The sequence below is a fragment of the Phoxinus phoxinus genome (assembly GCF_949152265.1).
Source record: "Phoxinus phoxinus genome assembly, chromosome: 21".
Classification (NCBI taxonomy): Eukaryota; Metazoa; Chordata; class Actinopteri; order Cypriniformes; family Leuciscidae; genus Phoxinus; species Phoxinus phoxinus.
Genome location: NC_136896.1, coordinates 29,164,139 through 29,189,602, shown reverse-complemented (window position 1 = coordinate 29,189,602; position 25,464 = coordinate 29,164,139). Strand labels below are relative to the sequence as shown.

General features: G+C 37.0%; 1 protein-coding gene across 1 annotated transcript in view; it reads left to right on the top strand.

The window, feature by feature from the left end:
- The first annotated feature begins 2,904 nt into the window (after positions 1–2,904).
- The window catches only part of antxr1c (ANTXR cell adhesion molecule 1c), a 40,418-nt gene continuing 17,858 nt past the window's right edge, over positions 2,905–25,464 (top strand). Inside the window, exons 1-11 of the mRNA XM_079594503.1 lie at positions 2,905–3,539; positions 16,669–16,740; positions 16,888–16,959; positions 17,044–17,125; positions 17,221–17,251; positions 17,344–17,417; positions 17,498–17,566; positions 21,409–21,489; positions 22,366–22,426; positions 24,754–24,852; positions 24,947–25,016. Of these exons, the coding sequence (XP_079450629.1) occupies positions 3,394–3,539; positions 16,669–16,740; positions 16,888–16,959; positions 17,044–17,125; positions 17,221–17,251; positions 17,344–17,417; positions 17,498–17,566; positions 21,409–21,489; positions 22,366–22,426; positions 24,754–24,852; positions 24,947–25,016 (857 nt within the window). The 5' untranslated portion in view covers positions 2,905–3,393. The remainder of the gene's footprint in view (positions 3,540–16,668; positions 16,741–16,887; positions 16,960–17,043; positions 17,126–17,220; positions 17,252–17,343; positions 17,418–17,497; positions 17,567–21,408; positions 21,490–22,365; positions 22,427–24,753; positions 24,853–24,946; positions 25,017–25,464) is intronic.

Below are 25,464 nucleotides of genomic sequence, written 5' to 3'. Positions count from 1 at the left end.
CACCCTCAAGTTGTTTCAAACCTGTATTAATTTATTTCTTCTGCAGAACACAAAGAAAGATATTTTGAAGAATGTCAGTAACCAAACAGTAGTCTGTACCCATTGACTTCCATAGTATATTTTTTTCCTACTATGGAAGTCAATGGGTACAGACTACTGTTTGGTTACTGACATTCTTCAAAATATCTTTCTTTGTGTTCAGCAGAAGAAATAAATTAATACAGGTTTGAAACAACTTGAGGGTGAGTAAATGATGACAGAATTTTAATTTTAAAGTGAACTATCCCTTTAAGTCCCCATGAAATCAAACTTTATGTTTTTTGGCTTTTAGAATGAATATGTTTATAAGTTAACATTAGTTAACTACATTAGTGAACATTAACTAATAATGAACTGCACGTATACAGTATTTATTAACCTTTGTTCATGTTAATTTCAACATTTACTAATTACTTTATTAAAATCTTGTTAACATTAGTTAATGCACTGCAAACTAACATGAACAAACAATGAACAGCTGTATTTCTATTAACTAATGTTAACAAAGATTAACAAATACAGTAACAAATGTATTGCTCATGGTTAGTTAATGTTAGTTAATACATTAACTAATGAACCTTATTGTAAAGTGTTACCGCCTTATATCTATAAGCTAGTGTGCTCCAAGACAATGACAAATTTGCATTTAGAAGATATAAGCAATCAAAACTTACAGTCTGCCAATATGAATCAGTGATTTTGATGACATCACTGCACTTCAGATTCTCATCAGATTTTCTGTCCAATCAAATGCTCTCTAGAATCTAAAGCTCCGCCCCCTGCATTATATAAAAAAGCTGAAGCTGCGGCTGAAATCTGTCACTTGTTCTCACATTTATTATTTTCAATATGGTGAATGGCACATAGTGCACTATATAGGGGATAGGGAACAATTCAGACAATGTAAATATGCTTTCCATTGGGGCGAATGAAGTCTGGTTTCACGTTAGTGTCATGTGAACCACCGCAGCTCCGGACCAGAGACACGATACGCGGAGCGGGTCATATAATCGGGTCGGTGCTGACGACAAAACGAATCGGACTCATTTGAACACAGAATTACATATTTTAAAGTGACTGAGGAGATTAGGAGGAGAAAAACAGTTATACAGAATCGGTATTAGAAAGAAGAGTGCCATGCACCAACATAAATTACACACTTTTCAATCTACACATCCTCAGCATGATTATGATCACTGATTAGTAACAACATCTTTAGTAACAGTTTCATATTCAATCTAAAAGGAGATTATATTGGACTGTGGCATTCATAAGATGTCAAATGCGACTTTACCAAGATCAACAGCTCTGGTCGAGCTTTGATATAAACGAAACGCTATTGGCTATTTTAAAAAGGGGGAGGAGCTGGTTCGATATGCCCCGCCCTGTCTTCCTGTTTCAGTGGAAATTATGTCAACACATTGAATAATGCTGCATGTTTCAAGACACTTCAGTGGACCTTTAACGAACCTTGTGAACTAACTAATCACTTTCTCTGAGAGCGTGTCTCCAGCGTTTAAAGTCCGCGTGAACCGGAAGTTGCAAACGACTTTTCTCAAGTGTTGTGACGCATTTCCGAGTGAAAGGGAATATTGAACAGAGGGCAGGGTTTTACTTTAGCGCTCCTCCTCTCCATCTCTCGCCCATAGCAGAGTAACGGGTTGAGGGAGTGGTTAAGCGATTAACCAACCCAAGCCGTCAAGCCTACGTCATCAGAAAAAGAACCATTCCAGACCCGGAAGTAACTTTTCAGACTTTGATTAAAGATAACTTCGGCAAACCATTTTTTTGTATTAACGTGTATTAACTTGCACGGATTAATTGTTCACCACAAGACTAGTAATATCCGCTAACAAAGTAAATAGGGTCAATTTTGATTTCATGCCGACTTTAAAGACTGACTGCAGCACAAGCAAATGGCATTCGAGGGCAGGCTTTGAAAGGATCACTTCATTGGATGATATTCAGAAAAAAATGACTTCAGTAGACCAATCACTCTGCCCTTTTATTTACTGCTGTATTTTGGGTGTCAGGCATTTTGTAATGGTGCCTGAATTTAGAAAACTGCCCTCATTAAATTCTATAATGCAGCACAATAAGAAGTGCACAACCTATAGATGTGCCGATAACTATAATAGACTGATGCGGCCTCGTAAAATGATATAATATTGGCCTATATGATGAAGATATGCAAGAAATCCACAGCCCCCTGTGAAGCATAATATTCAGATATATCCAGATTGTCCGAATTTGTTCACTCATTTTTGTTCACTTCTTCCTCAAGTAGGGAACATTACACACACAATATTAGATATATACGTTTGTTTAGTTCGTTATGTGATCAATATTGTTCAATAACAAGATGTCACCGGAAGAAGTAGGTCATTTGGGGACTTTTTGCCTAGTACTGTGAATTCAGACATACTTTTGTCATATACTTTTTTCACTTACTATGTAGTATATTTGTGCGATTTCAGATGCAGCCTTGGAGATGTGGCATTAAAAGGCACTCATGCTTAACGCCACCTACTGGTGTATCGGTGTAAACTGCTGATAGTGCAGACAGGGGAAAATAAAGCAAACAGAAACATTAATTTGTTCATTAATTAATTAATCTTGACCCAACGCCTAGATAATTGTGGTTTAGACTAGAATAAGAAATAAAGTCATCTATAAACTACTGGAAAGCCTTTGTAAAATGCTTTAAAAAAATGTACTCTAGTTTTCTGTTTTCTGTTTTATTTTATTATCGTCAAAAGACAAAACAGCGAAAAGACATCGCAAAAACACATATTTTGCATAGCCTATCCAAAAGAAGGGAGGAATCCTTCAAGGAGCAGGAGAAGAAACTGCCCCAATTTTTTCCTACAAGGGTAGAAATCTGACACCAGATCCTCTTCTGCCAACTCTGAGCCTGGGCTCTTTTCTCAAACGACTCAGTCTTTGCTTTGCACATTTACATTAAATAGCGTTCAAGCGCTTGGGGAAAAATACATCTAGCCTTTTTACGCGTGGATATCGTGCGGCAACAGTTCTTCAAAGTTCCCCCAAAACAGCAAAGCAGCCCGTGTTTAATATCAAAAACACTAAACACAAATTTGGAAACAGTTTTTTTTTTTTTTTTTTTTTTCTGGACATCGGTTTTCTGTGCAGTGCATATTGGGAATAGCGTGTCTTTTCTCAAGTTTTCAGACTGATGTGAGTAAGGACTGCGTCAACATCCGCAAAACTCCTCTTCTTTGTGTGCATCCTTCCCTCCGGATCTCAGCAGAGGCTCATTTCAAGCTCGATATTAAAGATAATGTGAATGGCCGTTTGTTTGACTGAGGATTGATGTTTTTGCGATAAGAAACGATGGCACGTTCAGTAGTAAAAGTGTGTCTCGGCGTGCTTTTCTTTGGACTTTTGTTGTTCACGCTTCCATCTGCGGGAGCCGAAGAAGATGTGGAGGAGGAGAGATCATGTCAAGGCGCATTCGACTTGTATTTTGTCCTTGACAAGTAAGTAACAGTTATAATTCAATCGTTTTGCTCGTTGTTTTGAAACAAAGACTCTCTCTCTCTCTCTCTCTCTCTCTCTCTCTCTCTCTCTCTCTCTCTCTCTCTCTCTCTCTCTCAAACTTAAAGGTAAGATATCTGTAAGTTATATCTTTAATCTCGTTGGTCTTGCAGCTGGTAATCTGTCTGCTCTCCAACATAAACCCGTCAATCACATTTAAAGGCAACATGATCTATATGAAGTGCAAATGTTAGGGATGCTTTTGCGGTCTGTTGGCCTGATGTTTTCCACATACTGCCTGGATAAAGTAGGCCAGTACATTTCCACTCACATCCTCCGTATTTTCCCCAAATTTCTCACATTCCGCATCACCAAAATAGATATTCACCAGATGTCCATTGTTTGGTATCACTTGGCTGGGTTCAATTAAAGTTCAGGGAGAAAATGCTGTGCAGTGCAGAAAAAAAATAAGTTTTTTTTATTGTATGGTATCAGTGGTTCCATTTAAAATCCATGGAACCTTTCCATTCCATAAAATATTATTCTGTATAGTGGGGGGAAAAAATCATATTAATAAAGTGTTATTTTTTGGAACTTAAAATGGATCTTCTATGGCATTGCTGACATTGCTTATTTTCAAGTAGACAGTGACAGTTTGCAGAAGTCATCTGGTTGGTTTATTTCTGTATTGTGCCAACTTGTTGGTTTGTGTGTGTGTGATGATGAGCAAATGGGTGGTACATGTGAAGTTTGCTGAATAAGCACTTCAGTCAGTCACAACTTCATTCCTCTGTGGTTCGCTTTTCCTGTCTCTTGTCCTTCACCATTGTTTAACTGACAACATCCTTTCCCATGATCTGTGTCGGTCTGGGAAGATTCTTTACAGGATGTTTAATCCAATTGCACATTTATTTATATTAAACACCTTTTTTTTGTATGTGTAACTTAGAATGCAAATGTTGGTTATGCTGCCATACATGCAGGTGAAACGTGAAAAAAATTAATATTGTGCAAAAGTTAATTTATTTCAGTAATTCAACTTAAAAGGTGAAACTAATATATTATATAAACTCATTACATGCAAAAATAGTTCAAGCCTTTATTTGTTATAATTGTGATGATTATGGCTTACAGCTTATGAAAACTTTTCACAATATTCTAATTTTGAATTTGGGGTTTGCATAAGCTGTAAGCCATAATCATCAAAATTATAACAAATAAAGGCTTGAAATATCTCACTTTGCATGTAATGAGTCTATATAATATATTAGTTGCACCTTTTAAGTTGAATTACTGAAATAAATGAACTTTTGCACAATATAAAAAAAATTTGAATTATACTCCCATTGCAATGTGTGGGTTGTCTAAACAGCATTGATCTCATATTTATTTGTTTAGTTGGTTTTTAGGATGTTTTAGTTCGTTTTAATATTCCTTTATTGCTCAACCTATGAACTTCGAGTTGACGGCTCTGTAATGAAAGGATAGTGATATTCTTTGACTATGGGTCAGGAAGCATTTAGGGTATTTTAAATGAATATACTGCTATCAAATATGTTATATATTTTAGTTTGTACACATTAGAAACCAGTAAATGCATCATAAATCCTTTGTCATGTGTCATGCAACATGCTCTGGAAGTGTTCAGCTGAGAGCAAGCAAAAACATCTCATACGAGGTCCCAGTTTTTCCCATGATGTGATGGCAGAAGACATCGCCAACCCCAACACCCCCCTTTTCCTCTTTACAGACTTCGGAAAAACTGACATTTAGTAAAATCACATGCACATGAACATCTGCAGCCCTCTAAGAACATTACAAGCCTTCAACAATTTAAGCAATTTCATTTGCATGCATTATTCAGTATTTTTAATCACGGTGCCATTGCGTGCATAGAGGTCATTTTTCTGTGTTTCAACACCGAATGAGGGGAAGTTGAAGTATCAAAGCATCATAAATAACAGCTGTATTGCACAAGAGTTTTTGGCTTCAGGTGCAACATTATTGGGCTTTGGATCTGTTTTTGAGGAATCGGCATGTTTATCTGATTAAAAAAAAAAAAAAAATTGACATCTTACCTCAAAAGTCACAATCTGAAACTTTATGGTCATTGACTCAAATATTTTGGAATCTTACTTTTTTTTTTTTACTAAAACCTAATACTATTATTGGCCAAAACTTAATGACTGATGGCAAACTGACCAAAAAGATTGCTCCATTACTCTTTCCTATGTAATGTGAATCATTGTGGAAAGTCCCGCTATATATACGCTATATATATCAATGGAATATTGGTTACACAAATAGCAAATGTGGGGCTAAAAAAGGACCAGATACTCAAATGGACCTCCGGATTGTCCTTTAAGCCTGGCATCATTGCTTCCGCTTCTGCTTTCATGTGGCCCGAAGGCATTCTGGGAAGTGCCAGCCTTGGGTAGTGATTCAGAATCAGTACCAGCCCATGGCCTGCTGTTTAACAAGTGGAATAAAACAAAGAAGTTGTCCGTGGGAATGCTTAGCATGGTATGTGCACGGCAGCCCTCAAGCCAGACGTCCTTAGTGGAACTGAACTCTTGAGATTTTTGCTGGTGCGACTTTAGAGATAGTTCACCCAAAAATGAAAATGCTGTCATCATATTCACCCTCTTGTCTATCCAAACCTGACTTTCTTCTGTGAAACACAAAAGATATTTTGAAAATCTTTATAAGGGACAAAACTTATTGTCCATATAATGCATTCATGTAGCTAACAGGGTTATGGTTTTGATTCCGAGGGAAATGCTTGACCTAATAAAATGTATCCTTTGAATGCAATGCAAGTTGCTTTGGACAAAAGCGTCTGCCAAAATGCATGAATGAAAGAAAGCCAATAAAGTTCTTAACGACATAACATTGGCTTTCATTGTGTATACAAAAAAATACTGAGACATTTTTCAAAATATGTTTGTTTGTGTTCCACAGACGAAAATAAGTCATATAGGTTTGAAACGACATGAGGGTGAGATGTTTAAAGGGGTGGTATAACGCCCTTTTTACAAGATGTGAAATAAATCTCTGATGTCCCCAGAGTGTGTGTGTGAAGTTTTAGCACAAATTACCCCACAGATATTTTTATATAGCATCTTAAAGTTGTCACTTTTTGAGGGTGAGTAAAAACGCACCGTTTTGTGTCTGTCCCTTTAAATGCAAATGAGCTGCTGCTCCCGGCACAGGGGGCGGAGCTACAACAGCTTGCACTCACACACACACGGACTGAAAATCTTTGTTTTCAAGCACTTTCAAGTTTTTAAGCACTTTTATGTTCAAACCGGAGATACTCAAGAAAAAGTGACAACATAGACAACGTTTCTGAATTTTTAGTTGATGAATTTATGTAGCTGATGTGTAACTATCTTCTAGTCATTGATTAGCATATTCTGTCATGATAATCTATAAATCGTGTTCAGGGGGCGGGGTTTATGTAAATTATAGGGTTGGTGATGTCACTAACCCGTGAGGAATGTCGTGTAGTTCCTACCAGCCGTTTTTTGTAGTCCTTAATGCTACTTTGAGCGTTGTAACTTTGCAGATGTTGTTTATTCTCAAACAGCAACATTACACACTAACTACAGTTAGAAAAGTCAAATCATAATCAACCACCCCTTTAAGCCGTTGCCATACAACCCTTGAGATTGAGATTATTTATTGTATTGTCCCAATCGTCCATCAACAATGTCTGAACACACATCCTGGTCTGATTTACTTCATTGTCATAAATGTTTTGAAACAACACTTTGTTAATCATAGTTTTGTTCCCAGTAACTGCTGTTTAGCTTAAGATAACCCAGGCATTGTCATCAGTTTGAAAACCGCCAGGATAGCAGCTGTATGTCAGTCCCTTCTCTGAGAGCCATGTCCAGTTTCCCCAAAACAACACTCAAGTTCAGCTTTACAGTACCTGCCGCTAAAGGTCCTGGAACAGTTTTAAGAGACATGCATTCCTAGTTAAATGTTATCACACACCACAAATATGCTTTCTGGATGCAGACCAGAAACTGCTGTGAAGTTTACACAGGGCGTAAAAAGTATTCGGATATGCAAAGGGCTTGTGTTTTCAGACCAGAACACAGAAAACTGAAAGACTAAAATCACAGAAGAAGTGTAGGCTCACATGCCCAGCGCAGATGTCCACTAGCCCAGTGTAGGCTAGTGGTTTTCAAATCCCAGTCAGTTGAACTGGAGTGCAGTCATTCATCGTCCTAGGACGGGGTGCACTTCTCAAATGTGACAATGTTAATCTTTCGTTGAGTTTTTCCTCTTGAAAAAAAAAAAGATTTGGCTGACGATATTTGTCCAGTGAATTAGACCCGCCCCACATGCCCCCTTTCCAAAACCCCGCCTTCCAAAGTCATGTCAGCCAATCCGATTTCTGCAAACATGAATGAGTATAAAATGATTGACAGGCAGAGTGTGCTGAGAGTGTAAATTAATGTACAGAACAGTATGGGTTAATACATCTTCAGTTCAGTATCTCCAGTAACTTTATTTGATATATTTTTCTTTCCTCTTTCAGGGTGATGCCATTTTTGATTTTCCTTTGGAAAAAGAGCTAGTGGCATTTCTGCAAAATATTGTTTCGCGGCACTTTCAATGTAAAATGTCCAGCGAGCTGCACTAAAAGAGGGTTCAGTTTCATCCAAAACAGATTAATGTGAATCTGGCAGCGTTTTATGTTGGTTGTTGAATGTATTGAAGCAGTCCGAAAATAAATGTCTGGCAAGTGGAGCCAAAAGGTTAATGCTTTATTGCTTTAGAAAATAACGTACCATCTCTAGACCTAACCGATAGTGTTAACAAAAGCAAATGTGAGGTAAAAATGCAAACCATGCCATTTTATCCGCTTCTTCAAGTCTTTGAGCTCCTGTGTTTCACGGACTCGTACCCGAGTGCAATGCTGTACCAGCTGATGTACTGTACATCAGGAAAGACACACATATGGAGCTGATTATGGGATGCAAATGCCAAAACGTATTAGTTTACAAACCATGCATGTGGTAAAAGTGTATTGAGGTCATAAAATAGTATAGTGAAAAAAACACTCAAAAATAAGTCTTTATAAATCAATAATCTGCCCCTGTAATCATAATTTACCTGAAAAGGAATGAAAGTTGTCTGTGATTCACTGCCACTAGTGTTGATTTCAGCTGGAGACAGCAGTGAATCGCATGGTACGGTTTTAATTTTATTTTTATTTGATCAGGGACAATGCACAAAAAGCATTAGTCTAAAAAAGAAGAGATGTCATGTGCCAGTTATAGCAAAAAATGCTAATTTCCACTCGCAGTCCCTGGACAGGTAGATGTTATACTTACAAAAGTTCATAAAATATACAGAATAATACATGGAAGCATTACTTCATTCACATCATAAAAACACTCTCCACTTCAGGAATATATCACTCACTCACACACTCACAGTTTAGCATTTATATCACAGATTTTTAAAGAGTTTTAAAGAGTTGCAGAAAATGTAGAGGCGTGTTTTCCAGGGTCCTACTTTTTGAGTTTTTGTTGTCGTTTACAGAGTCTAGGAGTGTCCGGGAGACCGTTGGGATAACTCACAACACCTATTTATTTTAATATTTTATGAGCCAGATTTACCAGCGCAAACCCTCTTTTAAAAAACTACTGTCAGGATTTACTAAAGACAGGATTAGCGCTAAAAAAGGCATGGACAGGGTTAATTTTGCGGCTGACCTTATTGCATATGTAGGAGTTTCCCTTTCAGACGCAAGATTTATGGGAGGAGAGTATTTAAATAAATCACACAATGAATCAACAATTTACTGGTGTTTGCACCATTATTCATCACCACCCCCCAAAAACATGCTAAACCAGACGCTAACTGGTAGATTGTGTTGGTCATTATGGAAATGATCCAGTTGTGTCTGTTTTTTCATTTGCACGTCGTCAGCAGAACTTTCCTCTCCCATCTGCGCTTTTTTGATATTGCGCTCTCGTGCTAATTTGCCCTGTTTAATAAATCTGGCCCTTTGTCATCCCAAAAAATACATACGGCCCCTTTAAACTTGGTGTGTTTTATCGAGCTGATGTGGCCGGTTTGCATGTTTGCATGTATTGCCTCAGATCATTTGCGTTTGAATAGCGCGCGCTCTCCGTGGGCGTGGTCACTTTAAAAGATAGCGAGCTATAATGAGCTGAAATGAGAACTCGCTCTTTTTATATAGATTACATAAACAGAGAATATTTGTTTTAGTTTTGAATTAGATCATTTAAAAGTACACACTTAAATGATTATAAAGATATATTGCTCATGCCTGGGTGAATAGTATTCGCTGAGTTTTGTTTAAGTTTGGAGACGAGCTTCAGAAAAAAGGTCACGGAGACGGAGAGGCAGAAAGCACTCCCTGTTTATTTTTCTTTATTTTACAAAAGCACAATGTTTTATTTCGATTGTAAGTGGACACATAAAAAAGTAGACATTTAACAGCTTATTTTTTCATATTTCTTAAGTCTAACCAAAAATGACGAGCAAAACGCGCCGGCGCGTTTGCCGACCCCAGACGGTTAAAGGGATAGTTAACTTTAAAATTAAAATTCTGTCATTATTTACTCACCCTCAAGTTGTTTCCGGGTCTGGTCCCAAACGCAGGATTTTTCTGCATTAGTTAAGGCAGTTGTTAGTAATTTGTATTGGATGCCATGTCAAATATGCTTGCTTTTCTGTTAAAATGAACAGTGGTTTGAGAACGCAGACGCTTTAATAGCACAAATTTTAGAGCGTTAAAGGATTAGTTCACTTTTAACACAGTTAACTGGTCCCATTGACTTCCAAAGTAGGAAAAAAAATACTATGGAAATCAATGGGACCAGTTAACTGTCTGGTTACTGACATTCTTCAAAATATCTTCCTTTGTGTTCAGCAGAAGAAAGAAATTCATAAAGGTTTGAAACAACTTGAGGGTGAGTATATGATGACAGGATTTTAATTTAAAAGTGAACTATCCCTTTAAGGCTGTTTATAAACATGGAGGAGATCATCCAGACTTGTTCTGTTAAACTGCTCAAGGCCTAGAAGATGTTTGAGGACCCAGAGGAGCAGTTAAAACAGCAGTGTCAGGGAAATGTCACCATAATATTCTTACCATGTCTCACAAAGCAGGAGGAAAGGGAGGTAACGCTGACTTCACATAAACCCAAACCGACACAGTCACGTTTGCTGCTGGCCCTCTCAATCATTAGCATTTCACAAAAGTCCTTTAATCTGACGTGCCAACAGGTAACTGCACTCGACAGCATGGAGGAACCGTGTTATGGTTTCTGGTTCTGGCAGAAATGCGGACCTGGAAAGTCGATCTCGAGGGAAGAGATTGTAAGACTGATCTCCGAACAGATGAGACCTGTAAGAGCAACACACTTTTCGAATTATCCCTCTTCCAAATATTGCTCCAGTGAGTCTTCCTGTCTTGGCTCTTGTTGCATCAAACCGCAATGACTTTCACGTGTCTTAACATATGTGCAATTACCCATGTGTACGAAGAGTTGTGTAACCGTAGAAAACACGAGTTTTGAGGGTCGTTTAAAAGATGACGTTGCTTTTGCTGATCGCTGGTAATTCCTTTCTCTGTGGATTAGGATCATCTTCGGAGTGGATGAAATCTTGCTGTATGACATTTCTGGCTTTATATGGTTTAGTATAACCCATTAAAATTAGATCAAAGAGGGGCACCGCAACATATTTCATCAAGGATCTCACTTGAGAATAGACCGCTTCCTTTCCTAATGCTGTTTGCACAGGTGAGAAAACTGCAAGCTAGGCACCAATCCCATGATTGCTGTTACCTCAAGAAAGTCCTGCTTCCAACACAAACAGTGTCCATTGTGATGTTCGAAAATGTGAAGTTGAAAACTGTGGCAAGGCCTTAGCATGACCTGCGTATTCTTGCCAACATTCACCTCCCGGTCTGTTTAGCCGTTTCAGAGCGTGCTGGCTTTGTGCTGGCCCGTCTTTTGTTGACTGTGTTATAAAAACATCTTCCTCCCACGCCGGTCCAGAAAGAGGTTTTCGGGAGCATTCATCACTCTACTTCAGGATAAAGCCATTAGCTTAGCGTTTCTCTAGAGGAACACAAACTTTTTTTTCTTTCTTTAAAGATGGATTGTTTTACCAACAACAATAAAATCAATCCAGTTGAGTTGGGAGAGTTGGGTCATAATATAAAGATTTGTGTCCCTCATAAATATGTTTATTCATAAATTATTACTACATCTTAATATACAGTAGTAGTTTTTCTAAACACATCAGCAAAAATCTAGTTCACATTTTTATTTGGATGTTTTTATATTTATTTATGTCTGTCACTTCTTAAAATATTAGAAAATATGCACATTTGATGGACACAAACTACATTCTCAATGTACTTTTAGATTTTAGTTGATATAATGTATTAGTAAAAACTCCAAAAATAAACAAGATTTCATTATAATTTCAGGAATTTAACTCTCAATGGAAAGGTTAAAGTGCACTCATTTATATCACGTTTTGTTATGTTTTTCAGTAGGGGATGATCATAATGTAATTTGTAATTGTTATAAATTAAAACCTCTTTCTAAGAAGCACCCTTAGTTTCACAATCTTGAGGTCAAGGCTTAGAAATTAAATTGAATTCTGTTTTGAAATTAATTTAAATTCCATTCTTAAGGAATTTATTATGTTATATTATGTTATATTCATATATTATGTTATATTCACACATGTTGAGTCACATATGACTCAACATTTAAGAAAATGTATTAATTTAGCATGTTGCAATTTATTAATACCATAATCACTTTAAGTTATTTAATAACGTTATCAAAAACATTATTAATACATCGTTCATGGAATGTTTTTTCTAAAATGTTTTAGTTGGATGTTTGTGTAAACATTTTTAAAATGTTATTGCTTGTTTCAGAATATCATCAGAGAACATTCAAAAGTAGCTGTTCAACGAATCACAAAACTTAGGGTTCGGATCATATTATGGTTTTTGAGTCACGAATCAGATCATTTTATTAATGGGGGGTAACTTTGTTTTCCATTTATTACTTAAAGCTCATTTTAAGTACTCCGATACCACAGCATAAACTACTAGCCTAACTTATAAAGTTAAAACATTATTAAAGGCAAGTGAGCAGACAGTAAAAAGAACAAGTACACCAATTACAAGCTTAGATAAAAACAACATAAAGTTAAAAATAAAGTAAGGTCTAACAGTAGTATTCATTTCGGGTACAGAAATGTAATAATTAAATAAATAAATAAACACTGTTCACTAATGTAATATAGATTAATCTTTGTTAAAGCTGTGTTTGATTAACATGACAGGCAACAGCAGGTATTTATAGGTTGCTGTCACTTTAAGACCCCATGCACGCACAGATACAATAATGATACACATCCGATTTCTCGTTCACTTAAGACACAACCAAATGTGCTTACGTTAATATTTGCCGAGACGGGTATTTTGACTACATAATTTGTGTGTATGTGTCCATCCAAGTGCACGGGGACTATTGAATGTGTAAACTAGCAAGACAAAACACATGCAAATGATGACCTTTCACTTTATTGTGGTTGCAACTTGCAATTGATCCGCGAATCACATGCATGCCGAACCGTGGGGCCTGATCCATACGTTTAAAGGGGACATAACACACGCAGTTTCTGCCAATCTCATGTTAATCTTGAGTACCTATAGAGTAGAATTGCATCCTTCATATCTTCAAAGAGTCTTTAGTTTTATCAGATTTATTAAAGACAGATATGCTGTACCGTTTCTTTCCGAAAACAGCCGAGCTCCTGGATGTGTCCGTAACCGGAATGAAGCACGTTGATGGGCACACTCTTGCTCTCGCTCTGATTGCCGTGATTTTTTTCCCCCAAACCAGTTCAGCGGTGTGTCATTGGCATGTCAATCACTGTACTGATTGCTTGAACCAAACAGTGATCCCTAAACCTACCCATCAGTAGCCGCGTTTCCATTACCGTTCAAATTGAAATTGCGAATTGAAAATACGCCCAATGGAAACACAGCAATTTCGCAAAAACTCCCATTTAACAAAATTATGTTTTAGTCGCATGACATCGGTTAATGGAAACGCTGTCATTTCGCAATAGTTTTGTATCGATATTTCGGAAAAAAACGCAACAATTTTATTAAAACGCGGCGACTGTAAAATCAGCTGCACATGCAGTGGGATTTCTGCTGGACTGGTTTGGGGGGGGGAAATCACGCGTCTGGTTGATGTGTGCGCACGCTCTTCCAGGAGAAGTGCCCATACGAGGAATTACACCCTTTCTGACGTCATACAGGACCATACTAGGAAAAAAACTTTTTTTTTTGTATTTGTGTATTTGGCACAGAAATACTCTGTCATACGTCCAACTCGTTTTTTGAAACTTTGGACATGTTAGGCATGAGAATCCAACTCTTTAACAGTGGCCGCGTTTCCTTTACCCTTCAAATTGCGCAAATTGCGAATTGAAAATACGCCCAATGGAAACACGGCAATTTCGCAAAAACTCCCGTTTATCGCAAAAAAGTTTTTACGCTCGCATGAGGAGGTTTTTTTATGCAATTCGAAAAATAATTATTTTGCAAAACTGCAATGGAAACAGTTTTTGCACATTTACAGTCACCTGACGGAGATGGCGCGGTGTGTTTGGACAGAATACGAGACAGAGTTCTTTATTAAATTCATAAAAGACAAAAGACTTACAGGAATACTGGATTACAAACCTCAAAGAAATGCCACAATCAAGACCTCGAAGCAGAAATGAGGGAGAAACACCCAGAAACACTCACAAGTATAAGGGGCTTTCCTTGCCATTAATGCTTTGATAACACACACACACACACGTCTCCTTCGATTTATAATGGCCAGTGCAGTGGCTGAGATATATATAAACCTACCAACATCCGTTGCCATGATTTTTGGAATGAGTTATCGTGAGAGGAAAAAAAAAAAATTAAGTTTTAGTCGCATAACATCGGTTAATGGAAACGGCGTCATTTCACAATCAGTTTTTGCCAACATTTAGAAAAAAAGTGCTAAATTTTTGCACAAATCTGTAATGAAAACGCGCCTAGTGTAAATAAGTAATTAATAGCAATTAATTGAGCAATTAATAAAGCACATTCCCTTTAACCACTATTCAAAAGTAACAATCTCATGTTTGCAAAATCATGAAATCAATCAATCACTTTATTTATAAAGCACTATTAAACACAACTTCCGTTGACCAATGTGCTGTACAGAATAAAAAGAAGCAAAACAGAAGGAAGAAAAACTCTGGTAGAATAAAATCAACACGTACAAACAGGACAGCTGCATCAACATTTATATATTGTACAACAAATAAAATAAAAAGTTTTTAATCTAGTTTTAAAAATGGACAGAGTGGGAGCAGTTCTAATTTCAAAAGGCAGATTGTTCCAAAGTCTTGGAGCAGCAATGGGAAATGCTCGATCTCCTCTAGTCTTAGATCTAGGAGCCACTAAGAGACCTAAGTTTGCAGACCCAAGAGCTCTTGTAGGTTGATGAACTGTCAGCAGATCAGAAAGGTAAGACGGTGCTAACCCATTTAAGGCGTTAAAAACGAATAGCAAAAGTTTAAAATTGATCCTATACCGCACCGGTAGCCAGTGAAGTGACTGAAGGACAGGAGGTATATGTTCCCGTGTACACACTCCTGTCAAAGCTCTGGCAGCAGCGTTCTGAACTATCTGAAGACGATTTATGGAAGATTGACTAATCCCCAAATAAAGTGAATTACAGTAGTCCAGCCTTGTGGTAATAAAACAGTGTATAACTTTTTCAAAATTTGCAAATGAAAGGAAAGACTTCATTTTGCTGGGTTCTTAGCTGGTAAAAGCTTGACTTCACAACTTGGAAATGGAATGTTTAACACGGTTGTTTAGAACGTTCAGAGAACATTCAGAAATAACGTTTTCTAAACATAATAAGAATGTACTCAGAACATGTTTATGTTGGGTTAAAATCACCTTGTCCGACTGGCTCAGGCACCGGTTTCATGAAGTGACCCAGTTACTGTTATGTCTGGCTCTCAGATTAAACGTGTTACACCAGGGAAAGAGATTTACACGACACCGAGCCAATTTCTGCTGCATGTTTCATTAATTAAGTCAAGCTCAGATCAGTAGACTCAATTAGTCATTTCCCATTTGTCATCCAGCAGCACTAATGAATTAGCACTGGTTGGGACTGAGACAGGAAATGACCAGCTGTCATTGAGCGTTTACAGCCGCGCCTCAAGGGGAAAACTGAAGGGGTCAACATGTGATGGCTTTGCTAAAAAAAAAACTGCTTCATCCTTTCCGGAATAAGTTAAAAGCATTGATAATTACCGTATATACCCGAATATAAGACGAGTTTTTTGTCTTAAAAATTGGCTGAAAAATGGGGGGTCGTCTTATATTCACGATATAGACAAAATCACGGGGGGAAAAGGAGAAAGAACAACGGAATGAATATGAAATAGTGACTGAAACGCGACCCATTAAGACAAAACCAGCTTTCCCTTCCAAGATGTTAATCTGCGCAAAAATCCTGATAATCGAGCCGTCGTCTGATGAAATCAAATACACATAAGATAAAAACAATATCTGTGCTGTGATTTCTGCTATACTTGCATGTAAAATTAGAGAAGCAACATAATATCTGTGTTTAACTGAATTAAAATGCTGCTCCTCTCTGCTGAGAGAGAGAGAGAGAGAGAGAGAGAGAGAGAGAGAGAGAGAGAGAGAGAGAGAGAGAGAGAGAGAGAGAGAGAGAGAGAGAGAGAGAGAGGTGCGCGCGAGACGCAGAGCGAGAGAGAGAGAGAAAGGTGCTGGAAGAGAGATAATTAATTATCAGTGCAATTTTCAAAAAAAAATATTTTTGTTGAAAACCAGATTTTTTTCCCACAAAAATCTCTTTTTGTCCCAAAAATAAGTCTGGAAATAGGGGGGTCATCTTACATTCGGGTATATAGTAATTTGAAGGATTCTCAGATGTATTGATCTAATGCATTTAAAGGGTAAAAGCAGGAGCATCCATTGATTGATTTTTCAATTAACTTTCTCCTCAGGTCAGGAAGTGTCATAGACCACTGGAATGACATCTTCGCTTTTGTTGAACATTTGGCTGAGAAATTCACCAGGTACTAAACCCACCGACGTCTCCTGAGAAAAACATCATGAATCAAACTATAGGACCCAACTGAATGAATGGCATGTTCCAGTTGCATAAGGTTTCTAATGTGTGTTGTAGATGATTTCACAAATGTGTATTTTTCATCGTCTTACAGCCCTCTGCTGCGAATGTCCTTCATCGTCTTCTCGACCAGAGGGACCACGCTCATGAGACTCACCGAAAACAGGTGCAGAAGAAAGACACGGTCTCTAGTGCTTCACATTTTTTGAATTTGAGTTCATTCTTCTCATTTTTATTTGCATTTTCAAAGGGAGACCATAAGAAAAGGCCTAAATGTTCTAAGACGAGAGGTCCCAGGTGGAGATACATTTATGCATCTTGGTCTAGAAAGGGTAAAATGTTCAAATTAAAGCTGTTTTTCAATGAAATTAGCTACTTAAATGTGCTTAGCTTCTTTTTAACAATATTATTGAATCTTCATTCACAGGCAAACGAGCAAATACACCAGGAAAACTTTGGTAGGCTTCCATTTAAGACGCCACTGAATAGAGTATTGCTGTTATTAAAGTGTGTCCTTCCCAACAATGACGATCTTCACTCCACTCTGTAGGAACTGCGAGCGTCATAATTGCATTGACGGACGGTGAGCTTCAAGAACATCAGCTGATAGCGGCTCAACAGGAGGTAACAAGCGTTCAGTCTGCAGACATTTATGAATCTAAAGGCTCACGGTTTCTAATCGAGAATGCTTGATGTTTATCCAGGCCGCACGAGCTCGGGGATTGGGTGCAATCGTGTATTGTGTTGGAGTTAAGGACTTCAATGAAACACAGGTGATGATCTTTTGTTGATGGTTTCCTAAACTTGTACACATGTGGCCAGATTTACCAGACAGGGCAAATTAGCGTACGAAAGTAATTCCATAAAAGCGGCGATGGACATCAGTTCAGCGCGGGATCTACCGACGACGTACCCTGGAAATCCAGAGTTCTCGTGAGAGCACAATTTGAATTTGCTCAGCGAGTTTACTCAGGTGTCGAGTAATAATGCTCATTAAATATCTCTCCTTTACTGTGCAAAATATCTTCAAGGAGAGTGGTAGACGTGCATTTAAATTTAAAGCCCCTTCAGAATGGAATAGTCTGCCAGGGTCTCTAAGATCTATTATTTCCTTGTGTTCTTTCAAAACATCTCTTTTTGTTTACTTGCAAGCAAACTGTTGCTGTAAATGTTTTCCTCATGTTTGACGGATTTTATTTATTTATTTACAGTGCTATGCATAAGTTTAGACACCCATGCTAAAGTTGCCTAAAAAGAGGAATAAAAAATCATCTTTTGGAAATTTATCTTAATGCCTTAATTTAAAAAATGAGGAAAAATCCAACCTTTAAGGACACCAATTTTCTTTGTGAATGAATAATGTATCGTTAAAAAATAAATGTTCTTCCTTAAAATACAGGGTGCATAAGTTTGGACACCCCTATGTTAAATCCCCATAGAGGCAGGCAGATTTTTATTTTTAAAGGCCAGTTACTTCATGGATCCAGGATACTCTGCATCCTGATAAAGTTCCCTTGGCCTTTGGGATTAAAATAGCCCCACATCATCACACACCCTTCACCATACCTGGAGATTGGCATGGTTTTATTTCAGTTTGCCTAACAGCTGGTTTGATTTGCATTGAAAGATGATCTTATGGAAAGTACTCCATGCCAATCTCCAGGTATGGTGAAGGGTGTGTGATGATGTGGGGCTATTTTAATCCCAAAGGCCAAGGGAACTTTATCAGGATGCAGAGTATCCTGGATCCATGAAGTAACTGGCCTTTAAAAATAAAAATCTGCCTGCCTCTATGGGAATTTAACATAGGGGTGTCCAAACTTATGCACCCTGTATTTTAAGGAAGAACATTTATTTTTTAACGATACATAATTCATTCACAAAGAAAATTGGTGTCCTTAAAGGTTGGAGTTTTCCTCATTTTTTAAATTAAGGCATTAAGATAAATTTCCAAAAGATGATTTTTTATTCCTCTTTTTAGGCAACTTTAGCATGGGTGTCTAAACTTATGCATAGCACTGTATATATTTTTTTGTCTTCTACACCTAAATGAATGGGACTTTTTCTTTTTTTTCTTTTTTTTCTTTTTTCCTTTCTTTATCTTTTTATGTGATTATGGGTGTAGGTGTGCGAATGCATGTAGATACATGTTTATGCGGGGCGGGTAAGGTGGGATGAGGGAGAGCTTTTGCGAGTGTGAATGTATATGTGTTGTATTTTTTGTTTCTGTCTCGAGGACCCCCTTGAAAACGAGATGTTTCATCTCAAGGGGTTATCCTCAACAATAAATTTCAATTTCAATTTCAAATATGCCCCTCTATCTGAGCTGCACCAATCACATCGGGTTATCTGGTATAGGCGGGCCAGAGACGAGATGACATTAGTCATTAGTAAACATTGCAGGATGGCTGAACACCAGTTGTTTGAAACGGCTTTGGGCGCTACAATGAAAGATTCGTTCCTTTGCAAGAAGGAAGTTTTTGCTGTTTTGCCGCCCGGATACGCCAAAAGTATAATCTACCAGTTAGCGAGAGGGGAATTAACACTGCAATAGCCTGAACTTAAGTTGGACCAAACTTTTCAAATGTAATCAACATTTTTATAAGTACTAGATGTGTTGGGCTATTTAACATGACATTTTATTTATATTATGCCGAAATGAACGCAATTACTCGAAAAAAGATTTGTTCGTTTTGCTGAACGAGATTCAAAGATCCGAGTTAAGCCAAGTTCACACTACAGGATTTTAAGCCGGATTTGCAAATCATTGAGCTCGCCGACAGGTCGGGGTGTTATCGCGTGCAAATCGCGGGGGATTAGCGGCCAATGAACGCTCGCCAATCTGATAGTATGAAAGAGCCAACAACGCATCAAAGACGCGAGCCCAGAAAAAATATCTAGCATGCTAGATATCCGGAGCTGTCGCACGACTCAACCCCATGTGATGTCATGAGCTACAGCCAATCAGAGCAAGGCATGGGTTGAGGTCACCGGGAAAATACGCAGTTTTTTTTTTTCAGAGCAAATCATCGCGCAAACAGTTTGCAGCACTAATTTCTGTCCGACGTCCATATTCAAACAAAGACTCGCGTGTTGTGTTCTTCTTCGTCTTCTTCGCTGGGTAGTGGCGCGTGTGCTGTTTCGCGTCATTTCCGGTTCGTTTTATCGCATGATTTTTTTGTGACAAAACGTGGTTTAACAAGATATAATCGTTGGGTGACAGAGTTGTCATCAACTCGTGTAGTGCGTTACCTCCTGTTGCGGATCAATCACGTTGTGTCGTGTGGTGTGAACCAGTGATGCGCGGGTTGATCCAACATGGAAGCGGGTCGGCAACAATATTTTCTTTCTTTTTTTTTGCGGTCCGAGTTGCGGGCGGGTTAGTTAAAAACGTTGGTCGGGTGCGTGTTGTTTATACATTGACCCGCGCATCACTGGTGTGAACAGCTCAACAACTTGAGCACTGCTGATTTCACAGAGAGCAAGTCATGTAGTGTGAACCGCACAGTGCAGCCCGACGTTTTACTATTGTCACCCGTGTATTATTGTGTTTGGTCGTAGTGTTAGCTAATTGCGTGCAGTGAGATATTCAAACGCATGCTTGGTGCCGCCCCTCGAGCTGGCCGGTTTTCATTCATCGACACCAGACCATTAATCTTTCAGATTTAGGTCTGGATTTTCAGGCTACCGACGACGTGCAAATTAAACAACATTTCCATAATGACCAACACAATCTACCAGTTAGCATCTGGTTTAAGACGTGGTAAATAATGGCACAAATAGTAAATACCAGTAAATTGACAAGCACAAACCTTAATAAATAACCTTGCATGATTCATTTGAATACTCTCCGCCCATAAATTGTGCGTCTAGAAGGGAAACTCCTACAAATGCATATGCAAAAAGGTCAGCTGTAAAAATAACCGTCAACAGCGCTAATTTATCACTGCGTGTCTTTAGTAAATCCTGACAGTCGTTTTTTAAGTTGCAAGTGAACTTAGCCTGTTAACAGTCAGTTATTGGAGTGCTTATTTTATTGTTTTTTTTATCTCATCTTTTAGAAATCATCATAAATTATTAAATAATCGAAAGTTTACCATTTCGAAAGTATATAATTCAAAAGCGAAATTAAACATTGTGCTCTCTTGAAAACAGTGCTTTAAAACCTTTTAGCGGGCTACATTTTTATGATATTAACGTCAAATTTTGAACACAACTTGGTTAGACATATATTTTAGAGTCCAAATTATTTGGATAATTGGATAAAATAAAAATATTTGCTTTACAGTAAACTTAAACTTCTATAAATGTTTTACACATTCATTATTTGAAGCTGCTGTAATCTAAGTGTCTTCTTTAAATAGAGATCAATCTTACCAAATCATTTATGAATTACAACTATTAAAGTCTATGCTAAAAAAGGGCAGATTAAACTAGTACAAAAGCATCAATAAGGTCTTCCATCTAACAAACAATGTTGGAGACGCTTCCTAAACCCTCAAGTGTGTACTTACCAGATGAATGTAATTCAATGTAAACCATGCACGTTATATGTTGGAAACCAGTTGAAATCAACCAATCGAAACTAAATAAACTTCTGTTTATCCTGTTGTAGCTGGCCACCATAGCGGACACCAGTAAGCATGTGTTCCCGGTCTTGGGCGGATTCCAGGCACTGAGAGGAATGATTGACTCGGTAAACTGAAGATTCATTAAAAATGCATTTTCCTTTCTCAAAGGGTTATTAGTTCATCCAAAAGTGAAAATTCTGCATTTAATTATTCATGTCGTTCCAGACAGATACGACTCTTATAACACATATTATTTCTGTCCCTCCATTGCTTTTGTTTATGTTTGTTGATCAGTGTTTATTTGTGAATAAACGCATAAATTAAATATGTTAATCATATAAAAGCTCTTCAGAAGAGTTGGATTAAACGGCTCGATTCATATGGATTAGTTTTATGATCTCTATATGAACATTTTGAAACAGACTTTTAATTTTTAATGGATGGACAGAAATCTTAATCTGTGTTCAGAAGATGAATGAAAGTCTTATGGATTTGGAAAGAAATGAGGGTGAATAAATGATGATGATATTTTCATTTTTTTGGGTGAACTTTCCCTTTAAAGCTGAAGTGTGGAATTTTTTCAATGGTAATTTTTTTTTATTTTTTTTTATCCAAGCTTAATATCCTCCTTATTTTTCAATGTAGAAGTAAAGTATTTCCTGTGAATGTGCGAGACTTCCAGTCATTAGCAGAGTGCAGTAAATGGTAAAACTATTTTCACGACTAACCACCAGTGTGTTTATAATTACAACAAGACATTTCAATAATATGGTAAGAAATGGTTTGTTTGCAACATAACAAGCTGTGAATGAAACCTGAAGACTTGCACATTTGTAAAGTGATTCATCCCAAGACCATCGGAAGATAAAGCTCATCGCAGAAACCATTGACACACTTTAGCTTTAATAATAATTGATAAATGCATTTTGAACTAATTATTTTATCATTTTTTTATTTAAATGAAAATTTATATGAATTAAATATTTTCTTTTTTTTTTTAGATCATCAAAAAATCTTGTATCGAGATCTTGGCAGCGGAGCCATCCAGCGTATGTGCAGGAGGTATGAAAAAAATATATATAGTCTATATATATTTACATAAAATAATAATAATGCCTTTGATTTCATTTCGTAATAGCCATGTTCATTCCACATTCAATTAATACGATCTCATCATGGATGGGTGTAGGAAATATGGATTCTTGTTAACTTAAAAAAAATAATAATAATAATTTTTCCTGTTTTTATGTAATGTGTTTGTTTTATATGTTCGGCGCTGCAGTGGCTGTATTCATGAGCCCAAAACAAATTTCCCTTTGGGATAATAAAGTATACCTAACCTAACTTACTGTACTGTCTGGCTGTGGATAATGCGTGTGCCATAAATCTTTATGGTATATTGCAAGTCAAAGAGAATTGAACTCAGGAAAAGCCTGTTCACACCAGGGGCTAAAACTGTAACGGTTAAACTAAAGATATTGTTTTAAAAATCATTCCAGATGTAAAAGATTAGCAGAGTTCACACCACAGCTATAACGATAACGCCACAGAGAAACAACTGGAATCACTTTCTGAAGGATGTTTTCCAGCAAATGAGTGATAAAAACATTGACAGCCAATCAGAATCAGTCCTGCTGTAACGAGCCTGAGCATTTAAAGCGGCAGATCTTATCTTTAAATCTGTAAGACTGCATGATTCATTTAATTTCCATACTTGCATCCATATCACTCTTTTTGGACTAGATTTCCATTTAAACATTAAAGTTGCACACATTTACTGTACACTGTAAAAAATTAATTGTTGGTTTAACTTAAAAAAGCAAGTTACCTTGTTGCCTTAAAATTTTGAGTTTGTTGTAATAAAAAAATTGAGTTAATACAATGAAGAAGAATGGGTTTAATAAACAGAAACTCAAAATAGTATCTTCACACATTAGTTATCGAAGTTGATTTGACAAAAGATAAAAAGTTGTGATAACAAATTATAAAAAAAATATTTTCATGATTTGTTATCACAACTTTTTATCTTTTGTCAAATCAATATTTATCAACAAATTCATATATGTATCATCATCAAATTGTAAATAAATATAAGCACACACTGTAAAAAATTATTGTTGGTTTAACTTAAAAAAGAAAGTTACCTGGTTGCCTTAAAAAAATGTGTTAATTGAAATGAAACAATTGAGTTAATGCAATGAAGGAGATTGGTTTAATCAATAGAAACTCAAAATATAATGTTATCTGAACTACATTAATTATCTAAGTTGATTTGACAAAAGATAAAAAGTTGTGATTACAAATAATGAAACACCGGTAACACTTTACAATAAGGGCGCACTAATAAGCATTAATTCATGCTTAACTAATGCACAGATAATACGGAATTAATGTATTACTAATGATATGCTATTCATTAATGATTGCCTCATTAGCAACTAATGAAGAGTCTGTCTGGTTAATATATTAGTTCATATATAAATTGTTGTTAATTAAATATGTAATTGTGGATTAATTCCATAATCACTTATTTTATTAACTAATAGTGTTAATTAATGTGTTAATTACCACAATGAGCCTAATATGCATTAATACATTATTAATTACAACATTAGTAGTGTGTCAATTACTACAATTACTAGATGATGAGTTAATAATGATGTGTCTCAACAAGTAAAGTCACAACATAATGATTGTTAGCTAATGATTAATTAATGATTAATGACCATCACTAGAGTTTATAAAAGCTGTTTATTAAACACTGGTTTCCAAAAACATTGTAGTAATTGACACACTACTAATGCTGTAATTAATAATGTATTAATGCATATTAATTTACCTGTATTATCTGGAAGTTGAAATATAAGGCTTTGGCTCATTGTGGTAATTAACTAATTAATTAAAACTATTAGTTAATAAAATAAGGTAGTATGGAATTAATACACACTTACATATTTAATTAATAACAATTCATATATGAACTAATATATTAACCAGACAGACTCTTCATTAGTTGCTAATGAGGCAATCATTAATGAATAGCTTAGATAATCATTAGTAATACATTAATTCAGTATTATCTGTGCATTAGTTAAGCATGAATGCTTATTAGTGCGCCCTTATTGTTACCAAAACAAGTTTTTTACAGTGCATTATCATAAAATAATCATAAAGAAATTCCAGTGTTGAACTTGACAGTCTGTGAGACGCATTTCCCCAAGAGGACAATTATATCATTGCGGTTTTATATTACCCAGCATTACTTGAGCTGCTTGACCCATGCTGGAAAACAAAACACAGAGAAGTTGATATTTTTGTAAGGAAATTGTGTCTTTTGTGCGGATTTATCACTCTTTTCTGAGCAGCAACTGTGGGAATCTGTGTTTCAGAGTCTTTTCAAGTGGTGGTGAGAGGTAATGGCTTCCGGCACGCCAGAAACATCGACCAGGTCCTGTGCAGCTTCAAAATAAACGACACCGTCACGCTCAGTGAGTGTTTTCCCTGCAAATATTCCCACCGCACTTTCTCATTTCTCATGTTGCATTTAATCTGCTTTACTAAGCTTTTCTCCGTCCTGAACAGATGAGAAGCCCGCGATCGTTGAAGACACGTTCTTGCTGTGCCCTGCGCCTGTTATTGATGAAGTGGGGAAGTAAGTGAGAGGCTGATGGACAGGTCTGCCATGCATTAGCTCGTGTTTATGATCCCAGTCAGAGGTCACATTCCTCTTCCTTATACACAGCTCGCTGTTTTATCCTGTTGATCCAGTCTTTTCCAGAACGGCCTGATTTCATGAGTTCATAGCCTTCTGATGCACAGAATCAAAGCCTGAGCTTTAGATGATCTCCGAGGAGCCGTAAAAGCGGATCGTTTCCACTCTCTGCTTTCCTTTGTTCCTCTTCATCTCCATTATTTCCTTACTCTGCTCCCATAAACCCTCCATATTCTCTCTCCCGCTTCTCATACAGCATATTATGTTCTGAACCCTCTTGTTGACAAGAACTACGGTGTTCTTGAGTTTTAAGATTATTGATGCTATATGTAAGGATAATGTATAGAGAGCCGAAGTCCCGCCCCTCCGCTTCCGGCTCATGGGACCT